The sequence below is a fragment of the Oncorhynchus keta genome, chromosome 22, assembly GCF_023373465.1.
Source record: "Oncorhynchus keta strain PuntledgeMale-10-30-2019 chromosome 22, Oket_V2, whole genome shotgun sequence".
NCBI lineage: Eukaryota > Metazoa > Chordata > Actinopteri > Salmoniformes > Salmonidae > Oncorhynchus > Oncorhynchus keta.
The window spans coordinates 42637058-42649982 of NC_068442.1; the positions used below are offsets into that span (position 1 = coordinate 42637058).

At 50.3% G+C, this 12925-nt stretch overlaps 1 protein-coding gene across 1 annotated transcript in view; it reads left to right on the forward strand.

The window, feature by feature from the left end:
* LOC127910650 (nuclear factor 1 A-type-like) overlaps positions 1-12925 on the forward strand; it is a 118639-nt gene that overhangs the window by 19788 nt on the left and 85926 nt on the right. Inside the window, exons 3-4 of the mRNA XM_052475282.1 lie at positions 7424-7541; positions 11628-11755. Coding sequence (XP_052331242.1) covers positions 7492-7541; positions 11628-11755 — 178 coding nt within the window. The 5' untranslated portion in view covers positions 7424-7491. The remainder of the gene's footprint in view (positions 1-7423; positions 7542-11627; positions 11756-12925) is intronic.

A 12925-nucleotide genomic window follows, 5' to 3' on the forward strand; every position in this document is an offset into this window, starting at 1 on the left:
TGTGTGTGAGTGAGTGAGTGTGTGTGTGTGTGTGTGTGTGTGTGTGTGTGTGTGTGTGTGTGTGTGTGTGTGTGTGTGTGTGTGTGTGTGTGTGTGTGTGTGTGTGTGTGTGTGTGTGTGTGTGTGTGTGTGTGTGTGTGTGTGTGTGTGAGTGAGTGAAGTCCAGGAGCAGGTCTGCAGGGAGAGAAATACAGCAGTGCTGATCAAGCAGAAAAACTCAAGTCCTGTCAGGCGTCTTCTCTCTCCAATTCAATCCAATTCAATTCCAGGGGCTTTATTGGCATTTGAAACATATGTTAACATTCCCAAAGCAAGTGATAAACAAAAGTGAAATGAACAATAAAAATGAACAGTTAACATTAAAATCACAACAGTTCCAAAGCAATAGAGACATTTCAAATGTCATATTATGTCTATATACAGTCTTGTAACGATGTGCAAATAGTTTAAGTACAAAAATGAAAATGAATAAACATAAATATGATATGGGTTGTATTTACAATGGTGTTTGTTCTTCACTGAGAGAGAGAGAGAGAGAGAGAGAGAGAGAGAGAGAGAGAGAGAGAGAGAGAGAGAGAGATGTGGATGTAGATTGAGACAATGCACTTTCTCTGCACCAGCAAGGCACTGCAATGTAGTTTGACGGATAGTGAGGGAGGGAGAAAGAGAGAAGGGCTCCATCAGAGAGAGAGAGATGAAGGCTCTGTCAGAGAGAAAGAGAAAATGACAGAGGGATGGGAGGAGAAAGAAGGATCAATATTGGCCTGATAGCTACAGGCTTCATTTGGAATCGTCCAGGCAAAAAGCACTTGATAAAGCCCTTAAGAGGTAGAGACTGCAGATGACCTATATGATTGATTTCCATTCCAGTCAGACAGACTGCAGTGCTGGTCACTTCCCCCTCCCTACCTCTCCCTCTATTCTTCCCCCTCTCTATCCCGTAGATCCCTCCATCTCACCTGTACAACGGAAGGGCTCCCAATTTAGGCCCCGCTTCTCTCTATCCTGCTCTGTATCCCCCTCTCATTCTACCCCTCTTTCTCTCTCTTTTCTCTTTGTACCTTCTTATCTCCCGCTGTCCCTCTCTTGTCTCCATCTCTTTCCTCCCTCCATCCCGCTAATCTTTCCTTCTATAACCCTCTCTCTCTCCTTCTCTCTCTCCATCCCCTCCCACCTTCCCTTCATCTCTTTATCCCTCTCTCTCTCCTTCTCTCTATCCATCCCCTCCCACCTTCCCTTTATCTCTTTATCCCTCTCTCCAGACCAGAGCTATAGGCTGAGTTACTGCAGCCCGGTGTCCAGGTTAGCTCTCTCACAAATGACTTACCCTATTAGCCATGCAAATGTACCCACTGCTTTTCTGCCTGCGTCGTAAATAACACTCAGCCACTTTGGATTAGGAAGAGGGAGGAGAGGAGGGAGGAGAGGAGGGAGGGTGTAGAGGGGGATTGAAAGAGGGAAAAAAGAGAGATGGCTTAGAAATTATACTGGCTCTCTTTTTGGGGGGGGGGGGTTGAGTCTTCCGGGGTAACTCGACTACGCGGAACAGTGTTTAATATATTTTTTTTGGGGCAGTTATCGGGAGAGGTGGGTGCCGCGTTGTGATGATGCGTGCGCTATTGCGCTCTCTCCTCCCTCTCCTTTTCTGTCTCACTCCATTCCTCCATCCCTCTTTCTTTCTCTCCCTTTCTCTCCCAGTAGCAATGTCCTCTCCCAATGTTAATTAGGAACACCATTACTGTGTCTGTCACAGCAGCCTCCTCCTCTCATCCTCTCGTCCTCTCCCCCATTTGGTCTGCAGCAGTGACTCTCTTACCTCATCCTCCTCCTCTCGTCCTCTCCTCCATTTGGTCTGCAGCAGTGACTCTCTTACCTCTTCCTCCTCCTCCTCTCGTCCTCTCCTCCATTTGTTCTGCTGCGGTGACTCTCTGACCCCTTCCTCCTCCTCTCGTCCTCTCCTCCATTTGGTCTGCAGCAGTGACTCTCTTACCTCTTCCTCCTCCTCTCGTCCTCTCCTCCATTTGGTCTGCAGCAGTGACTCTCTTACCTCTTCCTCCTCCTCTCGTCCTCTCCTCCATTTGGTCTGCAGCAGTGACTCTCTGACCTCTTCCTCCTCCTCTCATCCTCTCCTCCATTTGGTTTGCAGCAGTGACTCTCCTCTTACCTCTTCCTCCTCCTCTCATCCTCTCCTCCATTTGGTCTGCAGCAGTGACTCTCCTCTGACCTCTTCCTCCTCGTCTCGTCTTCTCCTCCATTTGGTCTGCAGCAGTGACTCTCTTACCTCTTCCTCCTCCTCTCGTCCTCTCCTCCATTTGGTCTGCAGCAGTGACTCTCTTACCTCTTCCTCCTCCTCTCGTCCTCTCCTCCATTTGTTCTGCAGCAGTGACTCTATTACCTCTTCCTCCTCCTCTCATCCTCTCCTCCATTTGTTCTGCAGCAGTGACTCTATTACCTCTTCCTCCTCCTCTCATCCTCTCCTCCATTTGGTCTGCAGCAGTGACTCTCTTACCTCTTCCTCCTCCTCTCATCCTCACCTCCATTTGTTCTGCAGTAGTGACTCTCAGACATTTTCCTACTCCTCTCGTCCTCTCCTCCATTTGTTCTGCAGCAGTGACTCTCTTACCTCTTCCTCCTCCTCCTCTCGTCCTCTCCTCCATTTGTTCTGCAGCAGTGACTCTCTGACCTTTTCCTCCTCCTCTCGTCCTCTCCTCCATTTGTTATGCAGCAGTGACTCTCTGACCTCTTCCTCCTCCTCCTCTCGTCCTCTCCTCCATTTGGTCTGCAGCAGTGACTCTCTTACCTCTTCCTCCTCCTCTCGTCCTCTCCTCCATTTGGTCTGCAGCAGTGACTCTCTTACCTCTTCCTCCTCCTCTCGTCCTCTACTCCATTTGGTCTGCAGCAGTGACTCTCTTACCTCTTCCTCCTCCTCTCGTCCTCTCCTCCATTTGGTCTGCAGCAGTGACTCTCTTACCTCTTCCTCCTCCTCTCGTCCTCTACTCCATTTGGTCTGCAGCAGTGACTCTCTTACCTCTTCCTCCTCCTCTCGTCCTCTCCTCCATTTGGTCTGCAGCAGTGACTCTCTGACCTCTTCCTCCTCCTCTCATCCTCTCCTCCATTTGGTTTGCAGCAGTGACTCTCCTATGACCTCTTCCTCCTCCTCTCGTCCTCTCCTCCATTTGGTCTGCAGCAGTGACTCTCTGACCTCATCCTCCTCCTCTCGTCCTCTCCTCCATTTGGTTTGCAGCAGTGACTCTCTGACCTCATCCTCCTCCTCTCATCCTCTCCTCCATTTGGTTTGCAGCAGTGACTCTCCTATGACCTCTTCCTCCTCCTCTCGTCCTCTCCTCCATTTGGTCTGCAGCAGTGACTCTCTGACCTCTTCCTCCTCCTCTCGTCCTCTCCTCCATTTGGTCTGCAGCAGTGACTCTCTGACCTCTTCCTCCTCCTCTCGTCCTCTCCTCCATTTGGTCTGCAGCAGTGACTCTCTGACCTCTTCCTCCTCCTCTCGTCCTCTCCTCCATTTGGTCTGCAGCAGTGACTCTCTGACCTCATCCTCCTCCTCTCGTCCTCTCCTCCATTTGGTCTGCAGCAGTGACTCTCTGACCTCTTCCTCCTCCTCTCGTCCTCTCCTCCATTTGGTCTGCAGCAGTGACTCTCTGACCTCATCCTCCTCCTCTCGTCCTCTCCTCCATTTGGTCTGCAGCAGTGACTCTCTGACCTCTTCCTCCTCCTCTCGTCCTCTCCTCCATTTGGTCTGCAGCAGTGACTCTCTGACCTCTTCCTCCTCCTGTTGTCCTCTCCTCCATTTGGTCTGCAGCAGTGACTCTCCTCTTACCTCTTCCTCCTCCTCTCATCCTCACCTCCATTTGTTCTGCAGTAGTGACTCTCAGACATTTTCCTACTCCTCTCGTCCTCTCCTCCATTTGTTCTGCAGCAGTGACTCTCTTACCTCTTCCTCCTCCTCCTCTCGTCCTCTCCTCCATTTGTTCTGCAGCAGTGACTCTCTGACCTTTTCCTCCTCCTCTCGTCCTCTCCTCCATTTGTTATGCAGCAGTGACTCTCTGACCTCTTCCTCCTCCTCCTCTCGTCCTCTCCTCCATTTGGTCTGCAGCAGTGACTCTCTTACCTCTTCCTCCTCCTCTCGTCCTCTCCTCCATTTGGTCTGCAGCAGTGACTCTCTTACCTCTTCCTCCTCCTCTCGTCCTCTACTCCATTTGGTCTGCAGCAGTGACTCTCTTACCTCTTCCTCCTCCTCTCGTCCTCTCCTCCATTTGGTCTGCAGCAGTGACTCTCTTACCTCTTCCTCCTCCTCTCGTCCTCTACTCCATTTGGTCTGCAGCAGTGACTCTCTTACCTCTTCCTCCTCCTCTCGTCCTCTCCTCCATTTGGTCTGCAGCAGTGACTCTCTGACCTCTTCCTCCTCCTCTCATCCTCTCCTCCATTTGGTTTGCAGCAGTGACTCTCCTATGACCTCTTCCTCCTCCTCTCGTCCTCTCCTCCATTTGGTCTGCAGCAGTGACTCTCTGACCTCATCCTCCTCCTCTCGTCCTCTCCTCCATTTGGTTTGCAGCAGTGACTCTCTGACCTCATCCTCCTCCTCTCATCCTCTCCTCCATTTGGTTTGCAGCAGTGACTCTCCTATGACCTCTTCCTCCTCCTCTCGTCCTCTCCTCCATTTGGTCTGCAGCAGTGACTCTCTGACCTCTTCCTCCTCCTCTCGTCCTCTCCTCCATTTGGTCTGCAGCAGTGACTCTCTGACCTCTTCCTCCTCCTCTCGTCCTCTCCTCCATTTGGTCTGCAGCAGTGACTCTCTGACCTCTTCCTACTCCTCTCGTCCTCTCCTCCATTTGGTCTGCAGCAGTGACTCTCTGACCTCATCCTCCTCCTCTCGTCCTCTCCTCCATTTGGTCTGCAGCAGTGACTCTCTGACCTCTTCCTCCTCCTCTCGTCCTCTCCTCCATTTGGTCTGCAGCAGTGACTCTCTGACCTCATCCTCCTCCTCTCGTCCTCTCCTCCATTTGGTCTGCAGCAGTGACTCTCTGACCTCTTCCTCCTCCTCTCGTCCTCTCCTCCATTTGGTCTGCAGCAGTGACTCTCTGACCTCTTCCTCCTCCTGTTGTCCTCTCCTCCATTTGGTCTGCAGCAGTGACTCTCCTCTGACCTCTTCCTCCTCCTCTCGTCCTCTCCTCCATTTGGTCTGCTGCGGTGACTCTCTGACCTCTTCCTCCTCCTCTCGTCCTCTCCTCCATTTGGTCTGCAGCAGTGACTCTCCTCTGACCTCTTCCTCCTCCTCTCATCCTCTCCTCCATTTGGTCTGCAGCAGTGACTCTCCTCTGACCTCTTCCTCCTCCTCTCGTCCTCTCCTCCATTTGGTCTGCAGCAGTGACTCTCTGACCTCTTCCTCCTCCTCTCGTCCTCTCCCCCATTTGGTCTGCAGCAGTGACTCTCCTCTGACCTCTTCCTCCTCCTCTCATCCTCTCCTCCATTTGTTCTGCAGCGGTGACTCTCTGACCTTTTCCTCCTCCTCTCATCCTCTCCTCCATTTGGTCTGCAGCAGTGACTCTCTGACCCCTTCCTCCTCCTCTCGTCCTCTCCTCCATTTGGTCTGCAGCAGTGACTCTCTGACCTCATCCTCCTCCTCTCGTCCTCTCCTCCATTTGGTCTGCAGCAGTGACTCTCTGACCTCATCCTCCTCCTCTCGTCCTCTCCTCCATTTGGTCTGCAGCAGTGACTCTCTGACCTCTTCCTCCTCCTCTCGTCCTCTCCTCCATTTGGTCTGCAGCAGTGACTCTCTTACCTCTTCCTCCTCCTCTTGTACTCTCCTCCATTTGTTCTGCAGCAGTGACTCTCTGACCTCTTCCTCCTCCTCTCCTCCATTTGGTCTGCAGCAGTGACTCTCTGACCTCATCCTCCTCCTCTCGTCCTCTCCTCCATTTGGTCTGCAGCAGTGACTCTCCTCTGACCTCTTCCTCCTCCTCTCATCCTCTCCTCCATTTGTTCTGCAGCGGTGACTCTCTGACCTTTTCCTCCTCCTCTCATCCTCTCCTCCATTTGGTCTGCAGCAGTGACTCTCTGACCCCTTCCTCCTCCTCTCGTCCTCTCCTCCATTTGGTCTGCAGCAGTGACTCTCTGACCTCATCCTCCTCCTCTCGTCCTCTCCTCCATTTGGTCTGCAGCAGTGACTCTCTGACCTCATCCTCCTCCTCTCGTCCTCTCCTCCATTTGGTCTGCAGCAGTGACTCTCTGACCTCTTCCTCCTCCTCTCGTCCTCTCCTCCATTTGGTCTGCAGCAGTGACTCTCTGACCTCATCCTCCTCCTCTCGTCCTCTCCTCCATTTGGTCTGCAGCAGTGACTCTCTTACCTCTTCCTCCTCCTCTCGTCCTCTCCTCCATTTGGTCTGCAGCAGTGACTCTCTTACCTCTTCCTCCTCCTCTTGTACTCTCCTCCATTTGTTCTGCAGCAGTGACTCTCTGACCTCTTCCTCCTCCTCTCCTCAATTTGGTCGGCAGCAGTGACTCTCTTACCTCTTCCTCCTCCTCTCATCCTCTCCTCCATTTGGTCTGCAGCAGTCACTCTCCTCTGACCTCTTCCTCCTCCTGTTGTCCTCTCCTCCATTTGGTCTGCAGCAGTGACTCTCCTCTGACCTCTTCCTCATCCTTCTCCTCCTCTTCCTCCTCTCCTCCGCATCACGTTTGCGCTGTCCTCATCAAAAATAGTGGTTCCCGTCACCGTGAATATAAAGAGGCACCAACTGCCTTTATGGACTGGATGACAAAAGGTGCCAGCTAGTCCCACGGTGACCTACAACACACACACACACACACACACACACACACACACACACACACACACACACACACACACACACACACACACACACACACACACACGCAAGCAAGCAGGTAGCGGGAAGGGAAACCTTTTAAGTCAGACACCGGGTGCATCTAAAGTGACTCTCCATTCCCTCTTATCTCCTCTCCTCTTGTCTCCTCTCCTCTTATCTCCTTTCCTCTCCTCTTGTCTCCTTTCCTCTCCTGTTGTCTCCTTTCCTCTTATTTCCTCTCCTCTGTTCTCCTCTCCTCTTGTCTCCTCTCATCTTATCTCCTCTCCTCTTGTCTCCTCTCCTCTGCAGGTGAAAGTAGAGAGGAGAGGAGACATGGAGAGGAGGGCCACTTATTGAGATGTACACTGTGGTAGTTTAATAAATGGTAACACCTAATGTTCTTGTTCTCTCTCCTTGTTCTCTCCCCCCTCTCTCTCCCTCTCTCTCTCTCTCTCTCTCTCTCTCTCTCTCTCTCTCTCTCTCTCTCTCTCTCTCTCTCTCTCTCTCTCTCTCTCTCTCTCTCTCTCTCCTCCTCTCTCTCCCCGCTCTCCCCCCTCTCTCTCTCTCTCTCTCCCTCCTCTCTCTTTCTCTCTCTCTAGCCCCAATCGCAGCTGGGACGGGTCCTAACTTCTCGCTGGCCGACCTGGACAGCTCCTCCTACTACAGCATGAGCCCTGGGGCAATGAGGCGACCCTTACCCAGCACCTCCTCCAGCAGGTACACACAGACACACACACACACACACACACACACACACACACACACACACACACACACACACACACACACACACACACACACACACACACACACACACACACACACACACACACACACATAAACACACACGCACACATATACAAACACACATATAAACACACACACATATGGGGCGGCAGCGTAGCCTAGTGGTTAGAGCGTTGGACTAGTAACCGGAAGGTTGCGAGTTCAAACCCCCGCTGACAAGGTACAAATCTGTCGTTCTGCCCCTGAACAGACAGTTAACCCACTGTTCCCAGGCCGTCATTGAAAATAAGAATGTGTTCTTAACTGACTTGCCTAAAGGTAAAATAAATAAATAAATAAAATAAACATATAAACACACACACACACACACACTCACACACACACACCCCCCACAAACACACACACATACACACATATATTAACACACACACACACAGAAAGAGAGAGGCACACACAGAGACAGGCACGTACACCTACATATGCACGCACACACTCGCTCATTCCCATAGTAAAACCCTAGTCACCCCACAGTGTGTATTTGTGCATATGTACTTTTGTGCATTAAAGAAAAACTAACAGGTCTGTGAGAGCCGGAATTCTTACTGGTTGGTAGGTGATCAAATACTTATGTCATGCAATAAAATGCAAATTAATTACTTAAAAATCATACAGTGTGATTTTCTGGATTTTTGTTTTATATCCCGTCTCTCACAGTTGAAGTGTAACTATGATACAAATTACAGACCTCTACATGCTTTGTAAGTATTATAACCTGCAAAATCAGCAGTGTATCAAATACTTGTTCTCCCCACTGTAGCTCAATAAGACAAGACAGATATCGGCCTCCACTGGGCTAGAAGTGTATCCTTAACTCATAAGTGGGTTCAATCTCGCGGTTAGTTAGAGCACATACAGTCCTAGCATGTCGGCGTGGGTTCGGCGTTGGTTTGATTCCGGCCTATGCCCTTTTGACACAAATATTTTGATACCCTGATTGACTTGATGTAGTTACACATTTAAAATATGGACAGTCCAGGATTATTTCCCCCCTGATGTTGATAGGAAATGACCAGACACTGATGTTGATAGGAAATGACCAGACACTGATGTTGATAGGAAATGACCAGACACTGATGTTGATAGGAAATGACCAGACACTGATGGATAAACAGGAAACAAATAAAACAATAAGCCAGGACAACAACATCGGTTTCATACAAAATGATTTTCCAGTACTGGGCCAGAAGTTGTGATGCTTGGAGCCTGACGTTCTGCTCAGACCACTGCACTAGTTCACAATGTTCTAGGAAGCCCTGAGAATACTGGATGGTATGAGGTGGGAAGGTTTGCAGAGCCTTCCCCAAACCATAGCCCCCTCGGGATGGCACTGCATTGTATAGCCTACAAACACCGCATCCAGCTGCTCCCTGGCGAATTATACATTAAATATCTATTTAAATTATTTTCCTTCTGCGACGGAATGGGTCGTATTAAGATCCGACTTCTGCACACACACATATTCTGTGCTATGGTTAAACTTGCGCATGTTAAATACGCATGTGTTTGCATATCAAATCAAATCAAATGTTATTTGTCACATAGCCAAATATAACAGGTGTAGACCTTAACGTGAAATGCTTACTTATAAGCCCTTTAACCAACAATGCTGTTCAAGAAATAGAGTTAAGAAAATATTTACTAACTAGACTAAAGTAAAAAATGTAATTGAATCAAAAAGTAACACAAGAAAATGACATAATAGCGAGGCTATATACAGGGGGTACTGGTACTGAGTCAATGTGCGGGGGTACAGGTTAGTTGAGGTCATTTGTAAAGTGACTATGCATAGATAATAAACAGCGAGTAGCAGCAGTGTAAAAACAATGTAAATAGTCCGTGTGGCCATTTGATGAATTGTTCAGCAGTCTTATGACTTGGGGGTAGAAGCTGTGTCATGGAGCCTTTTGGTTCTAGACTTGGCGCTCCGGTACCGCTTTCCGTGAAGTAGCAGAGAGAACAGTCTATGATTTGGGAGACTGGAGTCTGACAATTTTATAGGCCTTCCTCTGACACCGTCTAGTATGTGTGTGTGTGCAAGAGCATGTGTACCCATACACACATTTGTGCGTGTGTACGTCTCCACATATCCAAGTCTGTGTGTAAGCTCACATACACCACCAGCCCACCCCTCTCTCCAGTCAGCCTTCCTTCCTGTCAAAGCAAACAGGTCTGAACAAGGAGGCAGTGTGTGGACACGGTCGGCCCTAATTACGTGATTACCAGGAAAGCTCACCAGCAGACATCACATTCACAAATAAATGTCAGAACCAACGGCAAGGGAAATAACTCACTGGTCTAAGGGTGCATCCCAAGTGGAACACTGTTACTACCTATATAGTGCACTACTTCTAACCAGAGCCCGTATTGGCCCTGGTCAAAAGTAGTGCACTATAATGGGAATTGGGGTGCCATTTGGGACCTACTCTTAGCCTCACTAACAGAGACAGATATACTGTACACACACCAGCACCAAACCACAGTCTGTCTTTGACTGGGGGGAGAGCTTCAGTGTGTGGCTTGGGGGACAGCTTCAGTGTTTGAATGAGGGGACAGCTTCAGTGTTTGACTGGGGGGGGGGCAGCTTCAGTGTTTGACTGGGGGACAGCTTCAGTGTTTGACTGGGGGGGGCAGCTTCAGTGTTTGACTGGGGGGCAGCTTCAGTGTGTGACTGGGGGACAGCTTCAGTGTTTGACTGGGGGACAGCTTCAGTGTGTGACTGGGGGGCAGCTTCAGTGTTTGACTGGGGGCAGCTTCAGTGTGTGACTGGGGGGCAGCTTCCGTGTTTGACTGGGGGACAGTTTCAGTGTTTGACTGGGGGCACAGCTTCAGTGTGTGACTGGGGGGGCAGCTTCAGTGTTTGACTGGGGGTCAGCTTCAGTGTGTGACTGGGGGGCAGCTTCAGTGCTTGACTGGGGGTCAGCTTCAGCGTGTGACTGGGGGGGGCAGCTTCAGTGTGTGGCTGGGGGGCAGCTTCAGTGTTTGACTGGGGTCAGCTTCAGTGTGTGACTGGGGGCAGCTTCAGTGTTTGACTGGGGGGCAGCTTCAGTGTTTGACTGGGGGGCAGCTTCAGTGTTTGACTGGGGGGCAGCTTCAGTGTGTGACTGGGGGACAGCTTCAGTGTTTGACTGGGGGACAGCTTCAGTGTGTGACTGGGGGGGGCAGCTTCAGTGTTTGACTGGGGGGCAGCTTCAGTGTGTGACTGGGGGCAGCTTCCGTGTTTGACTGGGGGACAGTTTCAGTGTTTGACTGGGGGCACAGCTTCAGTGTGTGACTGGGGGCAGCTTCAGTGTTTGACTGGGGTCAGCTTCAGTGTGTGACTGGGGGGCAGCTTCAGTGCTTGACTGGGGGTCAGCTTCAGCGTGTGACTGGGGGGCAGCTTCAGTGTGTGGCTGGGGGGCAGCTTCAGTGTTTGACTGGGGTCAGCTTCAGTGTGTGACTGGGGGGGGGCAGCTTCAGTGTGTGACTGGGGGGCAGCTTCAGTGTTTGACTGGGGGTCAGCTTCAGTGTGTGACTGGGGGGGTCAGCTTCAGTGTGTGACTGGGGGGACAGCTTCAGTGTGTGACTGGGGGGACAGCTTCAGTGTGTGACTGGGGGACAGCTTCAGTGTGTGACTGGGGGACAGCTTCAGTGTGTGACTGGGGGACAGCTTCAGTGTTTGACTGGGGGACAGCTTCAGTGTGTGACTGGGGGGACAGCTTCAGTGTTTGACTGGTTCCAGGAGACTAGACAGCAAGTTTGCATCAAACTGAATATAGGATTTCTGAAAATTGAAAATGACAGATACATTTCTGTAGATTGTTCTTTGTATAGCACTTAAAACATAATTTAACTATCAGACATTAACCCTGGTCTCTGTGTGTGTGTGTGTGTGTGTGTGTGTGTGTGTGTGTGTGTGTGTGTGTGTGTGTGTGTGTGTGTGTGTGTGTGTGTGTGTGTGTGTGTGTGTGTGTGTGTGTGTGTGTGTGTCCATCTGTCCATGTGTGTGTGTCCGTCCAGCTCTGCCAAGAGGATCAAGTGTATGGAGGACGAGGTGGACAGTCCAGGAGAAGAGTCCTACTATCCAGGTCAAGGGCGCTCCCCGGGCAGCGGCAGCCAGGCCAGCAGCTGGCACGAAGTGGAAACTGGTACGTACTGCTGTAAACTGCCAACACTCTACCCGACTGGTGCCAACACTCCTGTAACACACGCTTACCCTGTCCCTGATACCCTCCCTACTCTTAGCACTGTGACTGAACAAAGCTTTTCTTCTCTGCTAGAGACATATAGTATGTTTGGGGAGGAAGTGGACTGACAGGAGAGTGTGTGTGGGAACGTGTGTGTCAAGAGTGAGAATGCAGGGTTGTTTGCGTGCTGGTAAAAATGCAGGATTGTGTATGTGAGGGTGAGAATCGTGTGCGTCCTGAGTCTTCCCTGTCTGTCTTTCTGTGCATTTCTATCTCACGTGGTCACATTTTTCAGAATGCCTGGGATGGTCAGAAAAACCTTCCGATGTCATATACTTTTTTACAAAGGCCATCTGTCTTGATGGGATTAACAATGATGGGGTTAACAATGATGGGGTTAACAATGGCATTAATGCTAACACATTGAAAACCATGGGGGGGGGGGCGACATAGGGCGCCCGCAGGAATAGTCCAAGAGGCGTATGTGTGTGTTCCACACCCTATATCCTGTACATATGTATGACAGGATGTGTATGTGTGTGTGTGTGTGTATATACCCCTTAGTGTGTCAATGTTCGTCACATGCGTGTGTTTGTATGTGTGTGTGTCATTCTGCAATGCCTTAGGCTGGTGGGCTGTAAATCCCTCAGGGTCCTCCTCCGGTGCTTCAGTGGCTTCACTCTGTAACAGACACACACTGTTCCTTTATGTCTCCCTGTATCTTCTCACCTTTTCCACTCTCTGCTCCCCTTCTTATTTATACTGAACTAAAATATACATTTAAAAAGATAAAAATATTTTACATTTACATTACATTTAAGTCATTTAGCAGACGCTCTTATCCAGAGCGACTTACAAATTGGTGCATTCACCTTATGACATCCAGTAGAATAGTCACTTTACAATAGTGCATCTAAATCTTAAAGGGGGGTGAGAAGGATTACTTATCCTATCCTAGGTATTCCTTAAAGAGGTGGGGTTTCAGGTGTCTCCGGAAGGTGGTGATTGACTCCGCTGTCCTGGCGTCGTGAGGGGGTTTGTTCCACCATTGGGGGGCCAGAGCAGCGAACAGTTTTGACTGGGCTGAGCGGGAACTGTACTTCCTCAGTGGTAGGGAGGCGAGCAGGCCAG